The following is a 27,831-nucleotide window of genomic DNA, read 5'->3' as shown; positions in this document are numbered from 1 at the left end:
AATGATGAGGCCACACCCACCAGGGAAAGAAGGCCACGGCCATTGAGTTAGGACACGCCCCTTTTGGGGTCAGGCGGGACATTTGGGGTCAAAGCCACGCCCTCTTTGGGGGCTGGGAGGGGTTCCCAGGAATTAAAGCCCCTCTGTGATCACTGACCACGCCCCTCGTGATGGAGGCCACGCCCCCTCCATAAAAGCGCCCGGAGGCGGCGCTGGTCACACCTTGGGGGTCACGTGGGGGTCACGTGGGGGTCACGGCAGCCCCTCCCCCACACCACAGGTGTCGTTAGTCCAGTTTTTATTGCCCGGGGCCCCCCGGGAGTGGGGGGATGGGGGATGGGGGGGAGTGGGGGAGGGGCGGCCCCTCCCTCTCCAGTTTGTTCCCCGCAGGGAGGGGGGGGAGGGGCGGCCCCTCCCCCCACAAAGTCCAGTTCAATTCCCGCCCCCCCTTTGGTCACAGGCTCCGCCCCCTCCCCTCCCCCACCCCCGGGGGCGTTTGGCAAAAGCGGGGGGGGTGGGGGGAGGGGGGAGGGGCGGCCACACCCACCCGACCCTTCCCCCCCCCAAATCCTCCAGATCCCCCTAAGGCAGCTTGGCAGGGATGGGGGAGGGGGGGACCCCCCAAGGTGCGAGGGGACCCCCAAAAATGGGGGGAGACCCCAAAAAGTGGGGGGGGGGGGGGAGGGCGGCTCAAAATGGGGGGGGGGGACAAAATCGCGGGGGGGGGGCCCAAAGGACATGAATCCCCTCCCCCAAAAGGGGGTGACCCCCCCCAAACTCTGCTCCAGCACCCCTCCCCCCCCCAAAATGTTTCAGCCCCCAAATCTGGGGTGAAATGCCCAAAAAATGGGGGGGGGGCCCCCAATAATTGGGTGTGTCCCCCCCCCCCCAAAATGGATCGTACCGCCCAAAAAAAGAGACCCCCCCGCCCCAATGAGTGACCCCCCCCCAAATTGGGGTCCCCTCCCCCCCAAAATATGAGGCGTCCCCCCCTTCACAGGGCACCCCCTAATTAAGACGTGGCCCCCCCTAATTAAGACACGCCCCCCCAATTAAGGCCTTGTACCGCCCAGCCCCCAGCAGGGGGCGCCACACCGGGGGTGGGGGGGGGCTCTTAAAGGGGCCACGTCCCATTTTCGCGAGGCCGTTTCCGGGGGAGTTTTTGGGGTTATTTGAGGGGGGATTTTTTTGGGGGGGAGGGGGGGAACCCCCCCAAAACTACTCGATGACGGCGATGAGGTCCTCGCCCTCCAGGCTGAGCCCGGGGCGCACGTGGAGCTTGGTGACTTTGCCCCCCACGGGCGCCGTCACCACCGTCTCCATCTTCATGGCGCTGAGGACGCACAGGGGGTCCCCCTTGGCCACCGTGGCCCCCTCCTTGACCCGGACCTCCACCACCTCCCCCGGCATGGGGGCCCCCACCTGGCCCTTGGCCCCCTTCTCGGCCTTGGGGTGCACGTGCATCTCCTGGGGGGGGGAAAAACGGGGGGTCAGGGGTGGCTACAGAGGTTCCGGTGTCACCTCGTGTCCCCACAAAGTCACCCCTGGGGTCCCCGGAGCTCCTCGAGGATTCTCCCCGTGTGACTCCAAACTCCCTCGGACGCCCCTGAATCTGCTCAGAGCGCTCCAAAAGCTCCTCAAAGCCCCCCAAAACTGCCTTGAACCCCTGAAAAAAACCACTGAGCCCCCCCAAATCTCCTCAGAATCCCCCAAAAATCCCTCAGAACCCTCAAAAGTCCCTCAGAATCCCCCGCCCCAATCAACTCAAACACCCCCAAACACAACGGAACCTTCCCGAACCCACTGGAACCCCCCAAATCCACTGGAAACCCCCCCAAAACCCCCCGGACCCCCTCAAAAACACCCCTGACCCCCAAAAACCCTCCGGACCCCCCACCTTGAGCACCTGCGTGTCCCTGACGAGGATGGAGCGCACTCGAAGCCCCCCAAAATCCACTGGAACCCACCCTAAAAACCCCCCGGGACCCCCAAAACCCCCCGGGACCCCCCAAAACCCCCCCGGGACCCCCCAAACCCCCCCGGGACCCCCACCTTGAGCGCCTGCGTGTCCCTGACGAGGATGGAGCGCAGCTGCCCGTTGAGCTCAAAGAAAACCTCGCGCTGCCCGGCCGCGTTCAGGTCCCCCAGCGCCAGAGCCTTGATGTGCAGCGTCTTCCCCCGCTCCAGCTCCACCTGCGCGCAAAGGGCGAGTAAAGTGCGAGTAAAGTGTGAGTAACCTGTGTGTAACTGCTGTGTAACCTGTGTGCAACTGTAACTGTGTGTAACCAGTGTGTAAAGGATGTGCAGCGTCTTCCCCCGCTCCAGCTCCACCTGCGCGTAAAGTGTGAGTAAAGTGTGAGTAAAGTGTGAGTAACCTGTGTGTAACTGTAACTGTGTGCAACTGTAACTGTGTGTAACCGGTGTGTAAGGGATGTGCAGCGTCTTCCCCCGCTCCAGCTCCACCTGTGCGCAAAGTGCGAGTAAAGTGTGAGTAAAGTGTGAGTAACCTGTGTGTAACCGTAACTGTGTGCAACTGTAACTGTGTGTAACCTGTGTAAGGGATGTGCAGCGTCTTCCCCCGCTCCAGCTCCACCTGCGCGCAAAGGGCGAGTAAAGTGCGAGTAAAGTGTGAGTAACCTGTGTGTAACTGCTGTGTAACCTGTGTGCAACTGTAACTGTGTGTAACCAGTGTGTAAGGGATGTGCAGCATCTTCCCCTGCTCCAGCTCCACCTGCACGTAAAGTGCGAGTAAAGTGTGAGTAACCTGTGTGTAACCTGCATGTAACTGTAACTGTGTGTAACCGGTGTGTAAGGGATGTGCAGCGTCTTCCCCGCTCCATCTCCACCTGTGCGCAAAGTGCGAGTAAAGTGCGAGTAAAGTGCGAGTAACCTGTGTGTAACTGCTGTGTAACTGTAACTGTGTGTAACTATAACTGTGTGTAGCTGTAACTGTGTGTAACCAGTGTGTAAGGGATGTGCAGCATCTTCCCCAGCTCCAGCTCCACCTGCGCGTAAAGTGCGAGTAAAGTGTGAGTAACCTGTGTGTAACTGTAAGGCTGTATAAGGAGTGTGTAAGGGGCTGTGCCAGGAGTTCCAGGTGTGCACAAGTCCCAGTCCCCTCCCAGTGCTCCCAGTCCCCTCCCAGTCCCCTCCCAGTGCTCCCAGTCCATCCCAGTCCCCTCCCAGTCCCTCCCAGTCCATCCCAGTCCCCCCCAGTGCTCCCAGTCCCCTCCCAGTTGCTCCCAGTCCCCTCCCAGTCCCCTCCCAGTCCCCCCCAGTGCTCCCAGTCCCCTCCCAGTGCTCCCAGTCCATCCCAGTCCCCTCCCAGTCCCCTCCCAGTCCCTCCCAGTGCTCCCAGTTCCCTCCCAGTTGCTCCCAGTCCCCTCCCAGTTGCTCCCAGTCCCCCCCCAGTTGCTCCCAGTCCCCTTCCAGTCCCACCCAGTGCTCCCAGTCCACCCCCAGTTGCTCCCAGTCCCCTCCCGGTGCCCGCACCTCGAACTCCTCGGCGATGGCGGGCCCCTCGAGGAAGAGGCGGGTGCCCAGGCAGGCCACGGGCCCGAAGGTGCTGCTGAAGGTGCGGAACTCGTCGTAGACCTTGGGGTAGAGCGCGGCCGAGAGCAGCTCCTCGGGGCTGGGGGGGGCCCCGTGCCGCGCCCCCAGCTCCCGCCCCAGCGCCTCGAAATCCAGCGGGGGCAGCGACGCCCCCGGGCGCCCCTCCACCCGCGGCAGGTCCTTCAGCACCTGCGGGCAGCCAGCGTCGCCATGGCAACGGGGCACGGAAACCATGGCGACGGGGTGGGGGACATGGTAACAGAGTGTTGGCATGGCAACGGGATGGGGATGCCATGGTGACGGGTTTTGGCATGGCAACGGGGCACGGAAACCATGGCGACGGGTGTTGGCATGGTGACAGGGTGGGGGTACCATGGTAACGGGTGTTGGTATGGCAATGGGGCACGGAAACCATGGTGACGGGTGTTGGTATGGCAACAGGACAGGGATACCATGGGAACGGGTGTTGGCATGGTAACGGGCCGGGGGTACCATGGTAACGGGGTGGGGACACCATGGTAATGGGTGTTGCCATGGTAATGGGGCAGGGACACCATGGCAACAGGCGTTGGCACGGCAACAGGGTGGGGACATGGTAATGGAACGTTGGCATGGTAACAGGCTGGGGGTACCATGGTAATGGGGCAGGGACACCATGGCAACAGGTGTTGGCATGGTTACAGGCTGGGGGTACCGTAGCAACAGGGTGGGGGACATGGTAACAGAGTGTTGGCATGGGAACGGGACAGGGACACCATGGCAACAGGGCAGGGAAACCACGGCAACGGGTGTTGGCATGGCAACGAGCAGGGACATGGCAACAGAGCAGCAACACCATGGCAATGGCACGTTGCCATGGCAACAGGGCAGGGACACCATGGCAACAGGATGCAGGACATGGCAACAACCATTGAAAACCATTGCTAGGCTTGGTTGCCATGGTAACCATCACTCGGTGCTGTTGCCATGGCTCGGTACCACGGTCACCATTTCTAGGCCCTGTTGCCATGGCAAATATCACTTGGAGCCAGCATTAGGGACTGCAGCATCCTGTTGCCATGGCAACGACCTCTGGGGAACCCTCCCAGTTCATCCCAGTCCCTCCCAGTCCATCCCAGTCCCATCCCAGTTCATCCCAGTCCCTCCCAGTCCCTCCCAGTGTCTCCCAGTCCTTTCCAGTCCCATCCCAGTCCATCCCAGTCCCTCCCAGTCCCTCCCAGTCCCTCCCAGTCCCATCCCAGTCCCTCCCAGTCCCATCCCAGTCCCTCCCAGTCCCATCCCAGTCCCTCCCAGTCCCATCCCAGTCCCTCCCAGTGTCTCCCAGTGTCTCCCAGTCCCTCCCAGTCCCATCCCAGTCCCTCCCAGTGTCTCCCAGTGTCTCCCAGTCCCATCCCGGTCCCTCCCAGTCCCTCCCAGTGTCTCCCAGTGGCTCCCAGTGGCTCCCAGTGGCCGTTGGGACGCACCCGGGAGCGGAAGGGCTCGGGGAAGCCCCCCGGGGGGACCCCGATGTGTCCCTGCAGGAATTCCACCACGCTCTGGGGGAAGGAGAGCTCGTCCGCCCGCGCCTCCACCTCGGCGCGGGACAGCCCGTTCTGCACCATGAACTGCGCCAGGTCACCAACCACCTTGGAGGACGGCGTCACCTGCGGGGACACACACCGCGGGTCACCTCGGGTCACCGGGGGTCACCTAAGGGTCACCTCAAGTCAGCTAAGGGTCACCAGGGCACACCAGGGGTCAGCAGGGGTCACATGGCTCATCTAAGGGTCACCTCCAGTCACCAGGGGTCACCTTGGGTCACCTCAGGGTCATCTAAGGGTCACCTCGAGTCAGCTAAGGGCCACCAGGGGTTACCTTGGGGTCACCTTGGGTCACCTCAGGTCACCTAAGGGTCACCAGGGGTCACCCTGGGTCACCGGGGGTCACCTCGAGTCAGCTAAGGGTCACCAGGGGTCACTGGAGGTCACCTTGGGTCACCCCAGGGTCAACTCTTGGCTTAACTCATGGGTCAACTTAGGGTCACTTCAGGGTCACCTCAGGGGTCATCACATGGGTCATCTCTCGGTGGAACACCCACCCTACGGACACCACCTGCCCCACGGAGACCTGGAGACCACCCACCCCACCGACCCATGGACACCCACCCCACAGAGACCACCCACCCCATGGAGACCTTCTCCTGGAGACCACCCACCCCACCGACCCATGGACACCCACCCCACAGAGACCACCCACCCCACGGAGACCTTCTCCTGGAGACCACCCACCCCATGGACACCACCCACCCCATGGACACCACCCACCCCATGGACACCACCTGCCCCATGGAGACCTCCTGGAGACCACCCACCCCACAGAGACCACCCACCCCATGGAGACCTTCTCCTGGAGACCACCCACCCCATGGACACCACCCACCCCATGGACACCACCCACCCCACAGAGACCACCAACCCCATGGACAGCACCTGCCCCATGGAGACCTCCTGGAGACCACCCACCCCATGGACACCACCCACCCCACAAACACCACCCACCCCACAAACACCACCCACCCCATGGACACCACCCACCCCATGGACACCACCTGCCCCATGGAGACCTCCTGGAGACCACCCACCCCACAGAGACCACCCACCCTATGGACACCACCCACCCCATGGAGATCATCCCACCCCATGGACACCACCTGCCCCACAGAGATCTTCTGGAGGCCACCCACCCCATGGACACCACCCACCCCCCAGAGACCACCCACCCCACAAACACCACCTCCCGCCACACCCCCCAGCCCCACCAGGCCCCCGCAGCCCCCAGGGCCACCCCACCTTGATGAGGTCCCCGAGCAGCTTGTTGGCCTCGGTGTAGGCCTTCTTGACCTCCTTGAACTTGTGTCCCAGCCCCATGGCGTGGGCCTGGAAGTGCAGGTTGGTGTACTGCCCCCCCGGGATCTCGTTCTCGTACACGTCGGCGTTCCCCGACTTCATGGTGGCCGTGCAGTCGAACGCGGCGTAGAGACCCCGCGCCCCCTCCCAGTACTCGCTGTACTCGAACACGCGCTCCAGGGAGATGCCTGGGGACATGAGGGGACACTGAGGGGACACCGTGGGGACAGGGACACCATGGGGACATTGTGGGGACACTGAGGGGACAGGGACATCATGGGGACACCTCCCAGTACTCGCTGTACTCGAACACGCGCTCCAGGGAGATGCCTGGGGACACGAGGGGAGACCGTGGGGACAGGGACATCATGGGGACATCGTGGGGACACTGAGGGGACACTGAGGGGACACTGATGGGACAGGGACAGCGTGGGGACACTGAGGGGACAGGGACACTGAAGGGACACCTCCCAGTACTCGCTGTACTCGAACACGCGCTCCAGGGAGATGCCTGGGGACATGAGGGGACACTGAGGGGACACTGAGGGGACACTGAGGGGACACCGTGGGGACACTGAGGGGACACTGAGGGGACAGGGACAGCATGAGGACACCTCCCAGTACTCGCTGTACTCGAACACGCGCTCCAGGGAGATGCCTGGGGACACGAGGGGACATGAGGGGACACTGAGGGGACACTGAGGGGACACTGATGGGACAGGGACACCGTGGGGACACTGAAGGGACAGGGACACTGAAGGGACACCTCCCAGTACTCGCTGTACTCTAACATGCGCTCCAGGGAGATGCCTGGGGACACGAGGGGACACTGAGGGGACACCGTGGGGACATCGTGGGGACACAGTGCGGGTGTGGTGATGGAGGTGCCGTGGATTGGGAATAAAGTCCTGGCGGTGGTGGCACCTCCAGGGCTGTGGTGGCATCACCATGACTATGGTGGCTCCTCAAGGCCTTGGTGACACCTCCAAACCCTGATTGTCCCCTTCAACCCTTGGTGACATCTCAAACTCTTGGTGGCCACTCGAACTCTGATTGTCCCTCCAGCTCTTGATGTCCTCTACACACCCTTGTTGTCCCCTCCAAACCCTTGGTGGCCACTCGAACTCTGTCCCTCCAGCTCTTGATGTCCTCTACACATCCTCGTTGTCCCTCCAACCCTTGGTGACATCTCAAACCCTCATTGTCCCCTCCAACCCTTGGTGACAACTCCAACCCTTGTTGTCCCCTCCAAACCCTTGGTGACATCTCAAACCCTCATTGTCCCCTCCAACCCTTGGTGACATCTCAAACCCTCATTGTCCCCTCCAAACCCTTGGTGGCTCCTCCAACCCTTGGTGACAACTCCAACCCTTGGTGTCCCCTCCAAACCCTTGGTGACATCTCAAACCCTCATTGTCCCCTCCAACCCTTGGTGGCATCTCCAGCCCTTGGTGACATCTCAAACCCTCAGTGTCCCCTCCAAACCCTTGGTGACATCTCAAACCCTCGTTGTGCTCTCCAACCCTTGGTGTCCCCTCCAAACCCTCATTGTCCCCTCCAAACCCTCGCTGTCCCTCCACCCCTCGGTGCCACCCCCCCGCGGCCGTCCCCACCTGTGTCCAGCGGCGTCCCCCGCGCGCAGGCCACCACGGCGCCCATGCTGGGCTGGGAGGTCATGCCGGACATGGCGTCCACGGCCACGTCCACCACGTCGGCGCCGGCCTGGGCGGCGGCCAGCATGGAGGCCACGCCGGCGCCGGCCGTGTCGTGGGTGTGGACGTGCAGGGGCACCTCGGGGTGCTGCTCCCGCAGGGCCCCCACCAGCAGCCGCGCGGCCGCGGGGGTCAGCAGCCCCGCCATGTCCTGGGGAGGGGTCACGGGGGTCACGGGGGTCACGGAGGGGGGGCTGGGGACACTTCTGTGTCACCCCCCCCTCCACATGGAGAGATGGGTCTGGGAGAATGGGGGAGCCCCAGATCCTCCTCAGCGCCACGGCACCCCCAGATCCTCCCTCACAACCTTCCCAGGAGCCCCCCAAACCTTCCCAGGACCCCCTGAGTGCCCCCCAGGACCCACAAACCCCCCCCGAACATTCTGAGTGCCCCCCAGGACCCTCCAAACCCTCCCAGGACCCCCCAAAACCCCCCCTGGAGCCCCTGAGTGCCCCCCAGAACTCCCCAAAGTCCCCCAGAACCTCCCGAGTGGCCCCCAGGACCCCCCAAACCCCCCCAGGACCCCCAAACCCCCTCAGGACCCCCCCAGGCCCCCCCAGACCTTGATGCACAGCACGTGTGTCCCCACGGCCACCAGCCCTGGGACCATCCCCACCCCATTCCTCCCAAATCCCCTTTCCCAACCCCCCCAGGACCCCCCAAACCCCCCCAGACCTCCACAGAACCCCCCAAACGCCCCCCAGGACCCCCCAAAACCCCTCCAGGACCCCCCCAGGCCCCCCCAGACCTTGATGCACAGCACGTGTGTCCCCGCGGCCACCAGCTCGCGGGCCAGCCCCAGGTAGTAGTCCAGGCCGTACTTGGTGCGCGCGGGGTCGGCCACGTCGCCGGTGTAGGACAGCGCGGCCTCCACCACGGCGCCGGCGTTGCCCGCGGCCTCCACGCCCAGCAGCAGGTTGGGCACGTAGTTGAGGGCGTCGAAGATGCGGAAGATGTCCATGCCGTTGGCCACCGCCACCTCGCAGAACCTGGGGACGCGGCCGGCGCTCGCGGGGACGTCCCGGGGCTGGGGTCGCTTCGTGTCCCCCAACCCTGTCCCGTTGTGTCACCCCTGTCCCGTTGTGTCACCCCATCCCGTTGTGTCACCCCTGTCCTGTTCTGTCACCCCATCCCGTTGTGTCACCGCTGTCCTGTTGTGTCACCCCTGTCCCATTGTGTCCCTGGTGTCCTGTTGTGTCCCCCCCGTCCCGTTGTGTCCCCCCTGTCCCACTGTGTCACCGACGTTCTCGGTGTCCCCAACATCCCCTGTGCTCGTGTCCCTAAGTATCCCCTCTTGTCCCCAATGTCCCCCTGTCCCCTTTCCTCATCCCTCCTTGTCCCCACTGTCCCTCTCTGTCCCTCCGTGTTCTCACGTCCCTGTGGTGTCCCGGTGTCCCCACGCTGTCCCCATGCTGTCCCCACGCTGTCCTTGTGTTGTCCCAGTGTCCCTGCAGTGTCCCCACACTGTCCCTGTATTGTCCCCGTGTCCCCATGCTGTCCCCATGTTGTCCCAACACTGTCCCCACGCTGTCCCCTTGCTGTCCCCACACTGTCCCCATGTTGTCCCCGTGTCCCCACGCTGTCCCCACGCTGTCCCCGCGCTGTTCCCACACTGTCCCCATGCTGTCCCTGCGCCATCCCCACACTGTCCCGGTGTCCCCATGCTGTCCCCATGCTGTCCCCACGCTGTCCCCACGCTGTCCCCACGCTGTCCCCACGCTGTCCCCACACTGTCCCCGTGTCCCCTCGCTGTCCCTGTGCTGTCCCCACATTGTCCCCGTGTCCCCACGCTGTCCCCGTGCTGTCCCCACGCTGTCCCCACACTGTCCCGGTGTCCCCACGCTGTCCCCATGCTGTCCCCACGCTGTCCCCACACTGTCCCCGTGTCCCCACGCTGTCCCCACGCTGTCCCGGTGTCCCCTCGCTGTCCCTGTGCTGTCCCTGTGCTGTCCCTGTGCTGTCCCCATGTCTCCTCGCTGTCCCTGTGCTGTCCCCATGCTGTCCCCACGCTGTCCCCGCGCTGTCCCCGTGTCCCCGCGCCGTCCCCTCGCCGTCCCGCACCGGTGCACGACGTTGTCGGGGTAGTTGGTGTAGCCCACGGCGTTGGCGCCGCGCAGAAGCATCTGGAAGGGGATGTTGGGGACGAGGCGCCGCAGCTCCCGCAGCCGCTCCCAGGGACACTCGTGCAGGAACCGCATGGCCACGTCAAAGGTGGCACCTGGGGACACGCCCGGCTCTCAGACACGCCCCTGGCCACGCCCGTCAACTCATAGCCACGCCCCTCGTGTGCAAGCCACGCCCACAAAATTATAGCCACGCCCCATGGCAGAGCCACATCAATCAAATTATAGCCACGCCCATCAAATGAGAGCCACGCCCCTTGAGTGCAAGCCACGCCCATCAAATGAGAGCTACGCCCCTTGGGTGCAAGCCACGCCCATCAAATGAGAGCCACGCCCCTTGAGTGCAAGACACGCCCATCAAATGAGAGCCACGCCCCTTGAGTGCAAGCCACACCCATAAAATGAGAGCCACGCCCCTCCATTCAAACCCTGCCTTTCCCTCTTGGCCACACCCCCATGTTCCCGTGCAAGCCCCACCCACAGGGAAAGCCCCACCCCAAAAGCCCCGCCCCAGGAGCCACACCCTGTTAGACTCCTCCCTACTCTGCCACACCCCATGAGGTCCTGCCCCTTCCCTGTCCTGCCCCATTAGACCCCTCCCCTTTGCCACACCCCATTAGACCCCTCCCCTCACTGCCACACCCTATCAGATCCCTCCCCTGCTTTGCCACACCCCATTAAGTCCCTCCCCTTTGCCACACCCCATTAGACCCCTCCCCTTCCCTGCCACACCCCATTAGACCCCTCCCCTGCTTTGCCACACCCCATTAAGTCCCTCCCCTTTGCCACACCCCATTAAGTCCCTCCCCATTCCCACACCCCATTAGACCCCTCCCCTCACTGCCCCACCCCATTAAGCTCCTCCCAAGGCCCCACCCATTAAGCCCCGCCCCATCAAGCCCCGCCCCCTCAAGCCCCGCCCCCGGCCCCGCCCCCTCACCTCCCCAGGTCTCCAGGCTGCAGAGGGGGCTGAGCGCGTGGGCCACGAAGGGCGCCACCCGGGCCAGGTCCCGCGTGCGGACGCGCGTGGCCAGCAGGGACTGGTGGGCGTCGCGGAAGGTGGTGTCGGTCAGCAGCAGCCCCCGGTGCCGCCGCAGCGCCCGCGCAAAGCCCCCGGGACCCTCCCGCTGCAGCACCGCCCGCAGCCCCGCCGGGGGCGCTCCTGGGGGGACAGCGGGGACGGGTCAGCGCGGGGGGACAGCCGGGGGACAGCCGGGGGACAGCTGGGGGACAGCTGGGGGACAGCCGGGGGACAGCTGGGGGACAGCCGGGGGACAGCTGGGGGACAGCTGGGGGACAGCGGAGACGGGTCAGAGCGTGGGGACAGCCGGGGGACAGCCGGGGGACAGCTGGGGGACAGCCGGGGGACAGCTGGGGGACAGCTGGGGGACAGCGGGGACGGGTCAGAGCGTGGGGACAGCCGGGGGACAGCCGGGGGACAGCTGGGGGACAGCCGGGGGACAGCTGGGGGACAGCTGGGGGACAGCCGGGGGACAGCTGGGGGACAGCTGGGGGACAGCCGGGGGACAGCTGGGGGACAGCTGGGGGACAGCGGGGACGGGTCAGAGCGGGGGGACAGCCGGGGGACAGCCGGGGGACAGCCGGGGGACAGCTGGGGGACAGCGGGGACGGGGTCAGAGCGTGGGGACAGCCGGGGGACAGAGCATGGGGACAGCCGGGGGGCACTTGTGGGGGGTCAGCTGGGGGTCAGGGGTCAGTGAGGGGCCAGTGAGGGGTCAGTGAGGGGTCAGGGGTCAGGGGTCAGGGAGGGAGTGACAGAGGGTGGCACATGCTCAAGGCACAGAGACCACGTTGTGACACCCCGGGGACACTTTGGGGACACTTTGGGGACACTCTGGCAGGGCCAGCCCCCCACTCACCCATGGGCACTGGGGGGGGGGTGGGCTCCACCAGCGCCGCCTTCGCCTTCACGGGCAGGGGGGTGCTGGGCCCGTTCACCATCACGTGACCTGGGGGGGGACAGGTGTGACGGGGGGGGTGACACAGCCAGGGACCCCCCAAACCCCCACAGAGACCCCCCCCAAACCCTCCCAGCCTTTCCAGGCTCCTCTAAAACCCCACAGGAAGCTTTGAGAGCCCCCAGGACCCCCCTAAAATCCCCGGTGGCACCCCCAGATGTGACCCAGATGCCTCCAGGTACCCCCAGGTGCCCCGCAGGTGTGACCCAGGCCCCCTCAGGCCCCCCCAGCCTGACCCAGATGCCCCCATATCTCCCTAGGTACCCCCCAAGCCCCCCCAGATCCCCCCAGGCTAACCCAGGTACCCCCACGTGCCCCCAAATGCCCCCCCAGGTGCCCCCAGGCTGACCCAGGTGACCCCCAGGTACCCCCAGGCTGACCCAGATGCCCCCAGACCCCCCCAGAGCCCCCCAGGTGACCCCCAGGTGTGATGCAGACCCCCCCAAGCTGACACAGGCACCCCCAGGTGCCCCCCAGACCCCCTCAGGCTGACCCAGGTGCCCCCAGGTGACCCCCAGATCCCCCCAGGTGACCCCCAGAGCCCCCCAGGTGACCCCCAGACCCCCCCAGACCCCCCTAGGCTGACCCAGGTGACCCCTAGGTACCCCCAGGTGTGATGCAGACCCCCCTAGGTTGACCCAGGTGTCCCCCAGGTGATTCCCAGACCCCCAGGCTGACCCAGGTGACCCCCAGAGCCCCCCAAGTGCCCCCCAAACCCCCCCAGGCTGACCCAGGTGACCCCCAGACCCCCCTAGGCTGACCCAGGTGCCCCCAGGTGAACCCCAGACCCCCCTAGGCTGACCCAGGTGCCCCCAGGTGACCCCCAGACCCCCCCAGGCTGACCCAGGTGACCCCCAGGTGCCCCCAGGTCCCCCCAGGTGACCCCCAGAGCCCCCCAGGTGTCCCCCAGATCCCCCCAGGTGATCCCCAGATCCCCCCAGGTGCCCCCAGGTGCCCCCAGGTGTCCCCCAGCCCCCCAGGTGACCCCCAGAGCCCCCCAGGCTGACCCAGGTGCCCCCAGGTGCCCCCCAGGTCCCCCCAGGTGATCCCCAGGTCCCCCCAGGTGATCCCCAGATCCCCCCAGGTGACCCCCAGAGCCCCCCAGGTGTCCCCCAGGTGCCCCCAGGTGCCCCCAGGTGCCCCCCAGCCCCACCCAGGTAGTGCAGCAGTTTCTGGGCGCGGTTCTGCCCCGGCCGCAGGTGGAACAGCTCGGGGTTCTCGTCGATGAACTGCGTGTCGGCCGCGCCCGCCAGGAACTGCGGGTGTGCCAGAACGTTCTGCAGGAACGGGATGTTGGTCTGCGGGGACAGCGCGGCCTCAGCGGGGCAGCCGGACCCCCCAGCTGCCCCCAAACCCGGGGGGGCCATCGGGAGACCCCCAAATCTTCATTGGGGACATCGGGAGACCCCCAAATCTTCATTGGGGGCATTGGGAGAGCCCCAAATCTTCATTGGGGACATCGGGAGAGTCCCAGATCTGGGGTGGGGTCATTGGGACCCCTCAAATCCTCACTGGGGACATTGAGAGACCCCAAATCCTCATTGGGGACATCGGGACCCCCAAATCCTCATTGGGGACATCGGGAGAGCCCCAAATCCTCACTGGGGACATCGGGAGAGCCCCAAATCCTCATTGGGGACATCGGGAGAGCCCCAAGTCCTCATTGGGGACATTGAGAGACCCCCAAATCCTCACTGGGGACATCGGGAGACCCCCAAATCCTCACTGGGGACATCGGGAGACCCTAAATCTTCACTGGGGACATCGGGAGAGCCCCAAATCCTCGTAGGGGACATCAGGAGAGCCCCAGATCTGGGGTGGGGTCATTGGGACCCCTCAAATCCTCACTGGGGACATTGAGAGACCCCCAAATCCTCACTGGGGACATCAGGACCCCCCCAAATCCCTGTGCAGGGCATGGTGGGGTCACCAAGAGTCCCCCAAACCCCTCGTCCATCCCACAAGACCCCCCCGAAATCCCCCAAATCCTCTCATGCACCACCCCAAGACCCCCCCAAACCCCTCACGTGTCACACAGGACCCCCCCCAAGACCCCCAAACCGCACCAGGACCCCCCCCCAAATCCCCAAACCCCTCACGTGTCACATGGGACCCCCTCCAAGACCCCCAAACCGCACCAGGACCCCCCCCCAAATCCCCCAACCCCTCGTGCCCCACACGGGACCCCCCCCAGAACCCCCAAACCACACCAGGACCCCCCCCAAATCCCCCAACCCCTCGTGCCCCACACGGGACCCCCCCCAAAACCCCCAAACCGCACCAGGACCCCACCCCAAATCCCCCAACCCCTCGTGCCCCACACAGGACCCCCCCCAATACCTCCCACACCCCCCCAATGTCACCCCAGGACCCCCCAAATCCCTTCCAGCACCATTTCCCTCCCCCCAACCCCTCGTGCCCCACACGGGACCCCCCCCAAACCCCCCAAAACCCCCACCTTGACCCCCCGGATGCGGAACTCGGCCAGGGCCCGGCTCATCTTGGCTGCGGCCGCCGGCTGGTCCGGCCCGTGGGCCACCACCTTCACCAGCAGCGAGTCGTAGTGCGGCGAGATCAGCGCGCCCTGGAACGCCGAAGCCCCGTCCAGGCGGATCCCCATCCCCTCCCCGGAGCGGAACACCTGCACCGAGACACCCCGACATCATAGAGACACCCCAAAACCCGAAAAACAGCCCAAAACCCTTAAAACAGCCCAAAATCCTACAGACAGCCTGATCCTAGAGACACCCCGACATCCTACAGACACCCCAAAACCCTACAGACACCCCAAAACCCTAAAAACAGCCCAAAACCCTACAGACAGCCTGATCCTAGAGACACCCCGACATCCTACAGACACCCTGAGACCAGGAGACCACGAGGGTCCATGGGTGGGGGGATCCCGGGGGTCCATGGGAGGGGTCCTGGGATGGATCCATGGGAGGGGTCCCAGGGGGTTCCGGGATGGATCCATGGGCAGGGGATCCCAGGATGGATCCATGGGAGGGGTCCCAGGGGATCCCAGGATGGATCCATGGGCAGGGGGTCCTGGGGGTCCATGGGAGGGGTCACAGGGAGGGGTCCCAGGGGGTCCCGAGATGGATCCACGGGAGGGATCCCGGGGGTTCATGGGCAGGGGGTCCCAGGATGGATCCATGGGCAGGGGTCCCAGGGGTCCATGGGCAGGGGGTCCCGGGGGTCCCGGGGAGGGGTCCCAGGGAGGGGTCCCAGGGGTCCCGGGGAGGGGTCCCAGGGAGGGGTCCCAGGATGGATCCATGGGAGGGGTCCCAGGGAGGGGTCCTGGGGGTCCCAGGGGTCCATGGGCAGGGGGTCCCGGGGGTCCCGGGGAGGGGTCCATGGGCAGGGGGTCCCGGGGGTCCCGGGGAGGGGTCCCGGTGAGGGGTCCATGGGCAGGGGGTCCCGGGGAGGGGTCCCGGGGAGGGGTCCCGGGGAGGGGTCCCAGGGAGGGGTCCATGGGCAGGGGGTCCCGGGGGTCCCGGGGAGGGGTCCCAGGGAGGGGTCCATGGGCAGGGGGTCCTGGGGAGGGGTCCCGGGGATCCCGGGGAGGGGTCCCGGGGGTCCCGCACCTCGATGCGGCCGGTGTCGGGCTGGAAGCCGCGCGCGGGGTCCTCGGTGGTGACGCGGCACTGGATGGCGCAGCCGTTGACGCGGATCCGCTCCTGCTCCAGCCCCAGCTCCGGCAGAGAGCGACCCGCGGCCACCTGCAGCTGGGCGTGCACCAGGTCCACACTGCCACCGGGACAGCCACAGTCGGGGACAGGGGACAGCGACACGGGGACAGTCAGGGACACGGGGACCGCACAGGGACACGGGGACAGTCAGGGACACGGGGACCGCACAGGGACAGGGGACAACATGGGGACACGGGGACAGGGACACGGGGACAGTCAGGGACACGGGGACAGGGACACGGGGACAGGGGACAGGGACACGGAGACAGTCAGGGACACGGGGACAGCACAGGGACGGGGGACAGGGACACGGGGACAGTCAGGGACAGGGGACAGGGACACGGGGACAGGGACACGGGGACAGTCAGGGACACGGGGACAGCATAGGGACAGTGTTAGGGACATGGGGACAGGGGACAGGGACAGGGGACACAGGGGACACAGGGGACATGGGGGACAGTGGGGTTTGAGGGACAGGGGACACAGGGGACACGGGGGACACGGGGGACACAGGGGACAGTGGGGTACAGGGAGATCCAGGGAACAGCAGGGCCAGCATTGGGGACACGGGGTCACGAAGGACACGGGGTCACGGGGGGACACCGGGGGGACACTGGGGACACCGGGGGGACACGGGGGACACGGGGGGACACTGGGGACACGGGGTCAGGGGGAATCCGGGGAACCAGAGCATCCCCCACACCTGCAGGGACCCTGCTGCTGAGGAAGGGGGGTCCCCCCGCAGTTTTTGGGGTCCCCCCGCAGTTTTTGGGGTCCCTGCTCATTTTGGGGTCCCCCCGCGGTTTCGGGGTCCCCCCACTGGTTTTTGGGGTCCCCCTGCTGGTTTTGGGGTCCCCCCGTGGTTTCGGGGTCCCCCCGCTGTTTTTGGGGTCCCCCCGCTGTTTTTGGGGTCTCCCCGCCATTTTTGGGGTCCCCCCGCGGTTTCAGGGTCCCCCCGCTGTTTTTGGGGTCCCCCCACCGTTTTTGGGGTCCCCCTGCTGGTTTTTGGGGTCCCCCCGTGGTTTCGGGGTCCCCCCGCGGTTTTTGGGGTCCCCCCGCCGTTTTTGGGGTCCCCCCACTGTTTTTTGGGGTCCCCCTGCCGTTTTGGGGACCCCCCGCCGTTTTCAGGGTCCCCCCGTGGTTTTTGGGGTCCCCCCGTGGTTTCGGGGTCCCCCCGCGGTTTCGGGGTCCCCGCTCACTCGGTGATCTCCTCGGTGACCGTGTGCTCCACCTGCAGCCGCGAGTTCACCTCGATGAAGTAATACTCGCCGCTCTGGTCCACCAGGAACTCCACGGTGCCGGCGTTCTCGTAGCCCACCTGCCCCGGAGCCGCCGTCAGGGGACCCCAGCCCCAATTCCGGGGACCCCAGCCCCAATTCCAGGGGACCCCAGCCCCAATTCCTGGGGACCCCAGCCCCAATTCCTGGGGTCACCCCCAGCCCCAATTCCTGGGGACCCCAGCCCCAACTCCTGGGCACCCCAGCCCCAATTCCAGGGGACCCCAGCCCCAATTCCAGGGACCCCCCCAGCCCCAACTCCTGGGGTCACCCCCAGCCCCAATTCCTGGGACCCCAGCCCCAATTCCTGGGGACCCCAGCCCCAATTCCAGGGGACCCCAGCCCCAATTCCGGGGACCCCAGCCCCAACTCCTGGGGTCACCCCCAGCCCCAATTCCTGGGACCCCCCCAGCCCCAATTCCAGGGGACCCCAGCCCCAATTCCTGGGGTCACCCCAGCCCCAATTCCAGGGGACCCCAGCCCCAATTCCAGGGGACCCCAGCCCCAATTCCGGGGACCCCAGCCCCAACTCCTGGGGTCACCCCCAGCCCCAATTCCTGGGACCCCCCCAGCCCCAATTCCAGGGGACCCCAGCCCCAATTCCTGGGGTCACCCCAGCCCCAATTCCAGGGGACCCCAGCCCCAATTCCAGAGGACCCCCAGCCCCAATTCCAGGGGTCACCCCCAGCCCCAATTCCTGGGACCCCCCCAGCCCCAATTCCAGGGGACCCCAGCCCCAATTCCTGTGGGCACCCCCAGCCCCAATTCCTGGGGACCCCAGCCCCAATTCCTGGGCACCCCAGCCCCAACTCCTGGGGTCACCCCCAGCCCCAATTCCTGGGGACCCCAGCCCCAATTCCAGGGACCCCCCCAGCCCCAACTCCTGGGCACCCCAGCCCCAATTCCTGGGGTCCCCCCTGTGACCCCCAAGTGTCCCCAGATGTCCCCCAGGTGACCCCAAATCCTCCAGGTATGTCCCCAGGTGTGTCCCCAGCCATCCCCAGGTGTCCCCGGGTGTGTCCCCAGATGTCTCGAAAGCCCCCAGGTGACCCCAAAGCCTCCAGGTGTGTCCCCAGGTGACCCCCAGGTGACCCCAAATCCCACAGGTGTCCCCCAGGTGCGTCCCCAGGTGTCCCTAGGAGCCCCAGGTGTCCCTCAGGTGTCCCCAAACCCCACAGGTGTCCCCAGGTGTCCCCAAATCCCACAGGTGTCCCCAGGTGTCCCCCAGGTGTCCCCAAACCCCGCAGGTGTCCCCAGGTGTCCCCCAGGTGTCCCCAAACCCTGCAGGTGTCCCCCAGGTGTGTCCCCAGGAGTACTCAGGTGTCCCCCAGGTGTCCCCAAACCCCGCAGGTGTCCCCAGGTGTCCCCAGGTGTCCCCAGGTGTCCCCCAGGTGTCCCCAGGTGTCCCCAAACCCTGCAGGTGTCCCAAGGTGTCCCTCAGGTGTGTCCCCAGGAGTACTCAGGTGTCCCCCAGGTGTCCCCAAACCCCGCAGGTGTCCCCAAACCCCGCAGGTGTCCCCAGGTGTCCCCAGGTGTCCCCAGGTGTCCCCAAACCCCGCAGGTGTCCCCACCTGCCGCGCCAGGCGCACGGCGTCGTCGGCCAGGCGGGCGCGGAGCTCCGGGGGCAGCCGCGCTGCCGGCGCGATCTCCACCACCTTCTGGTGCCGGCGCTGCACCGAGCAGTCCCGCTCGTAGAGATGGACCACGTTCCCGTGGGAGTCACCTGGGGACCCCAAAAATCACCTGGGGACCCCAAAATGCACCTGGACACACCTAAAATCCACCTGGACACCCCTAAAATCCACCTGGACACCCCCAAAAGGGCCCTGCACCGAGCAGTCCTGCTTGTAGAGATGGACCACGTTCCCGTGGGAGTCACCTGGGGACCCCAAAAATCACCTGGGGAACCCAAAAAGGGACCTGGGGACCCCAAAAATCCACCTGGACACCCAGGATCTGGACCTCGATGTGCCAGGGACCCCCCAATGTTCCAGGGACCCCCCCAATGTTCCAGGGACCCCCAAATGTTCCAGGGACCCCCCAAACCCCCCCGGCCGTACCCAGGATCTGGACCTCGATGTGCCAGGGACCACCCCAATGTTCCAGGGACCCCCCAATGTTCCAGGGACCCCCCGATGTTCCAGGGACCCCCCAATGTTCCAGGGACCCCCCCAATGTTCCAGGGACCCCCCGATGTTCCAGGGACCCCCCAATGTTCCAGGGACCCCCCCAATGTTCCAGGGACCCCCAAACCCCCCGGCCGTACCCAGGATCTGAACCCCTCAATGTTCCAGAGACCCCCCAAATGTTCCAGGACCCCCCAAACCCCCCCGGCCGTACCCAGGATCTGGACCTCGATGTGCCGCGGGCGCTCGATGAATTTCTCCACGAACAGGTCCCCGTTGCCGAAGGCGGCCAACGCCTCCGAGGTGGCGCGGGAGAAATTCTCCTCCAGCTCCTGCGGGACCCCAAAAAGTGGCTCCCCAAATTCCAGGGGACCCCCAAAAAACAGGGGTCTTAAATACAGGGATCCCCAAAAAATCCAGGGACCCCAAAACCCAGGGACCCCAAATTCCAGGGACCCCCAAAATCCAGGGACCCCCAAAATCCAGGGGTCCTAAATACAGAGACCCCAAATTCCTGGGACCCCAAATTCCAGGGACCCCAAATTCCAGGGACCCCCAAAATCCAGGGGTCCTAAATACAGGGACGCCCAAAAATCCAGAGACCCCAAAACCCCATGGTCCTAAATCCAGGGACCCCCAGAAATCCAGGGACCCCAAAACCCCATGGTCCTAAATCCAGGGACCCCAAATTCCAGGGACCCTGAATTTCCAGGGATCCTAAATACAGGGATCCCCCAGAAATCCAGGGACCCCAAAACCCCATGGTCCTAAATCCAGGGACCCCAAAACCCAGAGGTCCTAAATACAGGGACCCCCAAAAATCCAGAGACCCCCAAAACCCAGGGACCCCAAAACCCAGGGGTCCTAAATCCATGGACCCCAAAACCCAGCAATGTTAAATCTAGGGACTCCAAAATCCAGGGACCCCAAATTCCAGGGACCCCAAAAACCCAGGGGTCCAAAATCCAGGGACCCCCGAAATCCAGGGGTGACCAAAACTCAGGGGTCCTAAATACAGAGACCCCAAATTCCAGGGATCTTAAATCCATGGACCCCAAAACCCAGGGTCCCCAAAACCCAGGGTATCTCTGCCTTGAGTTCCCCCCAAATCCGGGGACCCCAAATCTTGGGGATCCCAAATCTTGGGGATCCCAAACCCCAGGATTCACCCGCCCCCTCCCCTCCCCCAAATCCAGGGATCCCAAAATTCCTGGCTCTTCCCAAATCTGGGATCCCCCCCCCCCCCCAAAATGGGGGAACCCCAAAACCGGGGGTACCTCCAACCCCGGGGCTCCCCCAAATCCAGAGTCTCCCCCCACCCCAATTTTGGGGTCCTCCAAGAGGCGGATTTGGGGTTCCTGGGGATTTGGGATCCAGGAATTTCCGGGATTTGACATTCCTGGGGAATTTCGTCTCCCAGCAACTCGGGATTGCGGGGATTTGGCGTTCCTGGGGATTTGGGGGTCCAGGGGGATTTGGGGTTTTGGGGTTGCAGGAATTTGGGTTCCTGGGTGCTGCAATTCCATGGGGTTTGGAGTTGTGGGGGATTTGGGGTTTCAGGGGGATTTGGGGTTTTGGGGTTTGGGGTTGCAGGATTTTGGGTTCCTGGGAGGATTTGGGTTCCTGGGTGCTGTAATTCCATGGGGTTTGGAGTTTTGGGGGATTTGGGGTCCAGGGGGGGTTTGGGGTTTTGGGCGCTGCAGTTCCGGGGAATTTGGGGATACGGGGTTTGGGGATTTTGGGGTTTTGAGGTTTGGGGTTTTGGGGTTTGGAGTTTTGGGGGTTTGGGGTTTTGGGGATTTGAGGTTTTGGGAATTTGGGGATTTGGGGTTTGGGGATTTGGAGTTTTGGGGGTTTGGGGTTTTTGGAGTTTTGGGGATTTGGGGGTTTGAGTTTTGGGGATTTGGGGATTTGGGGATTTGGGGTTTTGGGCTTTGGGGTTTTGGGCTTTGGGGATTTGGGAATTTGGGGGGTTGGGGATTTGAGGTTTGGGGGTTTGGGGGTTTGGGGTTTTTGGAGTTTTGGGGGTTTGGGGGTTTGAGGTTTGGGGGTTTGAGGTTTTGGGGAATTTGGGGTTTTTGGGGTTTGGGGTTTTGGGGTTTTGGGGATTTGAGGTTTGGGGATTTGGGGTTTGGGGGTTTGAGGTTTTGGGGAATTTGGGGTTTTTGGGGTTTGGGGTTTTGGGATTTGGGGGTTTGAGATTTGGGGTTTTGGGGTTTTTGGTACCTCGGGGGCCCGCACCACCCTCATGCCGCGGCCGCCGCCGCCGTGCGCGGCCTTGAGGATCACCGGGAACCCGACACGGGCGGCGAATTCCTGAGCCTCGGCCAGCGCCGACACCGGCGACGGCGTCCCCGGCACCACCGGCACCCCTGGGGGGCACGGGGGCGTCAGGGACCCCCAAAACCCCCCCCCCGAGACCCCCAAAAATCCCCGGAGACCCCCAAAAATCCCACTGAGACCCACAAAAATCCCCTTGAAACTCCCAAAAATGCCCTCGCGACTCCCAGAAATCCCCCCCAGATGCTCAAAAATCCCTCTGAGACCCCCAAAATTCCTTGGAAATCCCCAAAATCCCACTGAGACCCACAAAAAGCCCCCGACATACCCGTTTACAATCCCCCTTTTAACCCCCCAAATCTCCCTCAAACCCCCCATAACTCCCCCAAATCCCCCCCAAATTCTCCTTTTAAACCCCCAAATCCCCCCCAAGTCCCCCCTTAACCCCCAAATCCCCCCAAAAATCCCCCTTCAACCCTCCCAAATCCCCCTTTAACCACCCAAATCCTCCCCAAAACCCCCTTTTAACCCCCCCTAATCCCCCCCAAATCCCCCTTTAACCACCCATAACCCCCCAAATCCCCCCAAATCTCCCCCTAAATCCCCCCCAAATCCCCCTTTAACCACCCATAACCCCCCAAAACCCCCCCAAATCCCCCTTTAACCACCCATAACCCCCCAAATCCCCCCAAATCTCCCCCTAAATCCCCCCCAAATCCCCCTTTAACCACCCATAACCCCCCAAATCCCCCCCAAATCCCCCTTTAACCACCCATAACCCCCTAAATCCCCCCAAATCTCCCCCTAAATCCCCCCCAAATCCCCCTTTAACCACCCATAACCCCCCAATTCCCCCCAAATCTCCCCCAACTCCCCCCCAAATCCCCCTAAATGCCCCCTAAATCCCCCCCAAATCCCCCTTTAACCACCCATAACCCCCCAAATCCCCCCCAAATCCCCCTTTAACCACCCGTAACCCCCCAAATCCCCCTTTAACCCCCCATAACCCCCCAAATCCCCCCAAATCCCCCTTTAACCACCCATAACCCCCCAAATCCCCCCCAAATCCCCCCCAAATCCCCCTTTAACCACCCATAACCCCCCAAATCCCCCCCAAATCCCCCCAAATCCCCCTTTAACCACCCATAACCCCCCAAATCCCCCCCAAATCCCCCTTTAACCACCCATAACCCCCCAAAACCCCCCCAAATCCCCCCAAATCCCCCCCAAATCCCCCTTTAACCACCCATAACCCCCCAAATCTCCCCAAATCCCCCCCAAATCCCCCTTTAACCCCCCATAACCCCTTTTAACCCCCCCCAATCCCCCCCAAATCCCCCTTTAACCACCCATAACCCCCCCAAATCCCCCCAAATCCCCCCCAAATCCCCCTTTAACCCCCCATAACCCCCCAAATCCCCCTTTAACCACCCATAACCCCCCAAATCCTCCCCAAATCTCCCCCTAAATCCCCCCCGAATCCCCCCCAGCCCCCTCCCCACGCCCCCCCGGTGCCCACCGGCGGCGATGGCGATGGCCCGAGCCTCCACTTTGTCGCCCATCCTGCGCACCACGTCCGGCCGCGGCCCCACGAAGCGAACGCCGGCGTCCACGCAGGCCTGGGCGAAATCGGCGCGCTCCGACAGGAAACCGTAACCGGGGTGGATGGCGTCCACCTCGTTCTCCTGGGGGGCACGGGGGGGTCACGGGGCTGCCAGGAGACCCCCGGGGGGGGTCTGGGGGGGTCATGGGATCCCCAGACATCCCCAGCTGTCCCCACCCACCCCCAGCCATCCCCAGCTGTCCCCAGGTGTGTCACCAGCCATCCCCAGATGTCCCCAGCCATCCCCAGGTGTGTCCCCAGGTGTCCCCAACCACCCCCAGCCGTCCCCAGGTGTGTTCCTAGCTGTCCCCACCCACCCCCAGGTGTCCCCGGGTGTGTCCCCAGATGTCCCCACCCATTCCCAGGTGTCCCCAGGTGTGTCACCAGCCATCCCCAGATGTCCCCAGTCATCCCCAGTCGTCCCCAGGTGTGTCCCCAGCTGTCCCCAGCCATCCCCAGTCGTCCCCAGGTGTGTCCCCAGCTGTCCCCAGCTGTCCCTAGGTGTCCTCAGGTGTCCCCAGCCGTCCCCAGCCATCCCCAGGTGTGTGCCCAGCTGCCCCCACCCATCCCCAGGTGTCCCCAGGCGTCCCCAGGGGTGTCCCCAGATGTCCCCAGCCATCCCCAGCTGTCCCCAGGTGTGTCCCCAGGTGTCCCCACCCATCCCCAGCCGTCCCCAGGTGTGTCCCCAGGTGTCCCCACCCATCCCCAGGTGTCCCCAGGTGTGTCCCCAGCCATCCCCAGATGTCTCCAGCCATCCCCACCCATCCCCAGGTGTCCCCAGATGTCCCCAGGGGTGTCCCCAGATGTCCCCAGATGTCCCCAGGGGTGTCCCCAGATGTCCCCAGATGTCCCCAGCTGTCCCACCTGTGCCACACGGATGATGTCGGGGATGTGCAGGTAGGCCTGCACGGGGGGCAGCCCCCGCCCCACCAGGTACGCCTCATCCGCCTTCTGCCGGTGCATCTGGCCCGTGTCCTGCTCCGAGTACACGGCCACCGTGCGGATCCCCAGCTCCGTGCACGCCCGGAACACCCGGATGGCGATCTCACCTGGGGACAGGGACACCTTGGGGACACCCTGGGGACAGGGACATGGGGACAGCCTGGGGACAGGGACACGGGGACAGGGACATGGCCACCGTGCGGATCCCCAGCTCCGTGCACGCCCGGAACACCCGGATGGCGATCTCACCTGGGGACATGGGGACATGATGGGGACATGATGGGGACACCCTGGGGACATGGGGACACCCTGGGAACATGGGGACAGCCTGGGGACATGGGAATGGGGACAAGGACATGGGGACACTGTGGGGACACCCTGAGGACAACTTGGGGACACTCCAGGGACACTCTGGGGACTCTTTGGGGACACTTTCAGGACACCTTGGGGACACTCTGAGAACACTCTGGGGACACTAGGGACACCTTGGGGACACTCCAGGGACACCCTGGGGACACCTTGGGGACACTCCAGGGACACCCTGGGGACACCTTGGGGACACGTGCTCGGTAACCACACCTGGGACCGCACGGGGTCAAGGGGACACGGGGGGAGGGGTTAAAGGGACACTGGGGGCTCCAGGAGGACCGGGGGGTCTCAGGGGGCTCAGGGGGTCTCAGGGGGTCTCAGGGCGGCTCAGGGGGGCTCGGGGGGCTCAGGGGGTCTCAGGGGGGCTCAGGGGGTCTCAGGGGGTCTCAGGGGGTCTCAGGGGGGCTCAGGGGGTCACAGGGCGGCTCAGGGGGTCTCAGGGGGGCTCAGGGGGTCTCAGGGGGCTCAGGGGGCTCAGGGCGGCTCAGGGGGGCTCAGGGCGGCTCAGGGGGGCTCAGGGGGGCTCAGGGGGGCTCAGGGGGGGTCCAAGGGGGGCTCAGGGGGTCTCAGGGGGGCTCAGGGGGGCTCAGGGGGTCTCAGGGGGTCTCAGGGGGGCCGAGGGGGTCTCAGAGGGTCTCAGGGCGGCTCAGGGGGGCTCGGGGGGCTCAGGGGGGGTCCGAGGGGAGCTCAGGGGGGCTCAGGGGGGGTCCGAGGGGGGCTCAGGGGGGCTCAGGGGGCTCAGGGTGGCTCAGGGGGGCTCAGGGGGTCTCCGGGGGCTGTGACCCCCCCGGGCAGCCGCTCTCACCCCGGTTGGCCACCAGGACCTTGCGCAGGGGCCGGTAGCTGACGGGGCGGGCGCGCCCGGGGGGGCCCCGGAGCAGCCGCAGCCCCAGGAGGGCGCGGCCCCCGCGGGGGCGGCACAGCTGGAACATCTGGAGGGGGGGGGAAAGAAAAAAAGGGGGGGGGGAGAGGGGGTCAGTGAAACCCCCCCCCCCAAACCCCCTCCCCCACGGCGGAGAATCCCCCTCCCCTCCCGCTCACCTTTGCCCCAGTGACCTTTGACCTCTCCCGTGACCAAAAAACACCAAAAATCCCCTTGGCCCCCCCCTCCCCCCCCGCTCACCTCTGCCCCAGTGACCTTTGACCCCTCCCCGGCTTCGATCCTCCCCCCCCCCCCCCATCCCCTCCGTGCCCGGGGGGCTCCCCCCCAAAAACCCCCACCCCACCCCTCCCCCCACCTTGAACGGGGGGTTTTTGCACCCCCAAACCCCCCCTAAGCCCCCCCAAATTCCCCCCCATTGCACAAACACCTTTTGCACCCCCAAAATCCCCCCAAATCCCCTCCCCCCTCATTGCACAAACACCTTTTGCACCCCCAAACACCCCCCAACCCCCTCCAAATCCCCCCTAAAACACCCCAAATCCCCCCTCCCCTCCCCCCTTCATTGCACAAACACCTTTTACAGCCCCAAATCCCCCCCAAATCCCCCCTAAACCCCCCCAAAATCCCCCCCATTGCAGAAACACCTTTTACACCCCCAAATCCCCCCAAAAATCCCCCCCCATTGCAGAAACACCTTTTACACCCCCAAATCCCCCCCCGGAACCCCCCCAAATCCTCCCAAACTCCCCCTCCCCCATTACAAAAGCACGTTTTTACACCCCCAAACCCCCCCAAAATCCCCCCCCATTGCAGAAACACCTTTTACAGCCCCAAATCCCCCCGAAACCCCCCCAAACTCCCCCACCCCCATTACAAAAGCACGTTTTTACACCCCCAAACCCCCCCAAAATCCCCCCCCATTGCACAAACACCTTTTAACACCCCCAAATCCCCCCCAAATCCCCCCCAAACCCCCCCCTCCCCGCCCCCCCCCGCACACTCGGGGTCCTGCCCGGGCCTGTCCCTCTTGCACAACCCCCCCCCACCTTTCACCACCGCCCCCCACCCCCCCCGGCGCCCCCTTGCACCATCACCCCCCCTCCCCCATCCCCCCTCCCCCATCCCCCGCACGACCCCAGCCCCACCGAGCCCCCCCCCCCAGGCACAGAATCTCCCCCTTTTGAGGACCCCCCCCCCCCACTTTTGAGGACCCCCCCCACTTTTGAGGACCCCCCCAAACCTCGGCGCTGTCCCCTCTCTGTCCCCTCGTGCCGTGTCCCCTCTGTCCCCGCTGTCCCCTCCCTCCGGAGCCCCTCGCCGGTCCCGACCCCCCCCACCCCCCACCCCCCCCCCGGGCTCCCCCCGCCCCCTCCCGCAGCCCCCGCCCCCAATTCCCGCCCCCCCCCCCGGTGAATCATTGACCTGGGGGGGGGCAAAGTCCGGCCGGCCCCGGGGGGGGCGGGGGGGGCACCTTGGGGACACCCTGGGGACACCCTGGGGACACCGAGCGGCCGAACCGGGAGCGCTGGGACCCCCGGGGCTCTATTGGGGGGGGGTCGCGGGGGGGGGGGTGTCTCGGTCCCTATTGGGGGGGGGGGGTCGGGTCCCTGGGGTCCCGGACCCTATAGAGGGGGTCGCGAAGGGGGGGTCTCGAGACCCACAGGGGGTCCCGACCCCCAAAAAGGGTCCCGTAGGGGGGTCCCGACCCCCAAAAAGGGTCCCGTAGGGGGGTCCCGGCCCCACAGGGGGTCCCACAGGGGGTCTCTGCCCCCACAAGGGGTCCCAGCCCCCAAAAAGGGGCCCAGAGGGGGTCCCAGCCCCCACAGAGGGTCCCGTAGGGGGTCCCAGCCCCCACAGAGGGTCCTATAGGGGGTCTCTGGCCCCACAGGGGGTCCCGTAGGGGGTCCCGGGTCCCGCAGGGGGTCCCAGCCCCCACAAATGGTCCCGTAGGGGGTCCCGGGCCCCATGGGGGGGGTTAAGGACCTACAGAGGGACCCCGGCCCCACAGGGGGTCCCGTAGGGGGTCCCGGATTCGGGCGTGTGTGTTTGGGGGGGGTCACGGGCGGCGCGGGGGTCGCGGGGCAGCCCCCCCTCCCCCCGAGGGCTGTCCTCTACGGCGGGGGTCATGTCGCGACAGGCGATACGCGAGGTCACGTGGTGCCCACTCACCGCTCCGCGACCGCCGCTTCCCCCCGAGTCCCGGCGGCCCCGCTGACCCCGCCCCCTGACCCCCCATTGGCCGCCCGTCAGAGGCCCCGCCCACCATTTACCGGGACCACGCCCTTTTACCCAAATACGGCGCCTCATTGGCCCGTCCGCTTCCGCCCTCGCCTCGCTATTGGCTCAATCAATTGTCACGCACGGCCGAGGCCCCGCCCCTTCCCGCCTCGCGCGAGGGGCGTGTCTTC

The 27,831-nt window shown here is 65.4% G+C and overlaps 1 protein-coding gene across 1 annotated transcript; it reads right to left on the bottom strand.

Annotated features, from left to right (window-relative positions):
* Nucleotides 1-23: 23 nt before the first annotated feature.
* On the bottom strand, nucleotides 24-27,640 carry PC (pyruvate carboxylase). The gene is made up of 21 exons (XM_086870955.1): nucleotides 27,593-27,640; nucleotides 25,346-25,472; nucleotides 24,094-24,278; nucleotides 23,146-23,311; nucleotides 21,573-21,718; nucleotides 19,561-19,678; nucleotides 18,792-18,943; nucleotides 17,143-17,261; nucleotides 15,839-16,001; nucleotides 14,710-14,892; nucleotides 13,405-13,549; nucleotides 12,153-12,242; nucleotides 11,213-11,434; nucleotides 10,211-10,367; nucleotides 8,898-9,138; nucleotides 8,051-8,300; nucleotides 6,381-6,625; nucleotides 5,016-5,195; nucleotides 3,493-3,741; nucleotides 2,053-2,193; nucleotides 24-1,467 (listed from the first exon to the last, which is right to left on the bottom strand). Exons 2-21 carry the CDS (start codon nucleotides 25,470-25,472, stop codon nucleotides 1,219-1,221), a joined length of 3,528 nt encoding a protein of 1,175 aa, XP_086727081.1. The 5' UTR covers nucleotides 27,593-27,640; the 3' UTR covers nucleotides 24-1,218.
* Nucleotides 27,641-27,831: the final 191 nt, after the last annotated feature.

This window comes from Cyanistes caeruleus, chromosome 34 (assembly GCF_971803275.1).
Source record: "Cyanistes caeruleus chromosome 34, bCyaCae1.hap1.1, whole genome shotgun sequence".
Taxonomy (NCBI): Eukaryota; Metazoa; Chordata; class Aves; order Passeriformes; family Paridae; genus Cyanistes; species Cyanistes caeruleus.
Note: the sequence above shows the minus strand (reverse complement) of the source record. Positions and strands in the feature narration are given on the sequence as shown.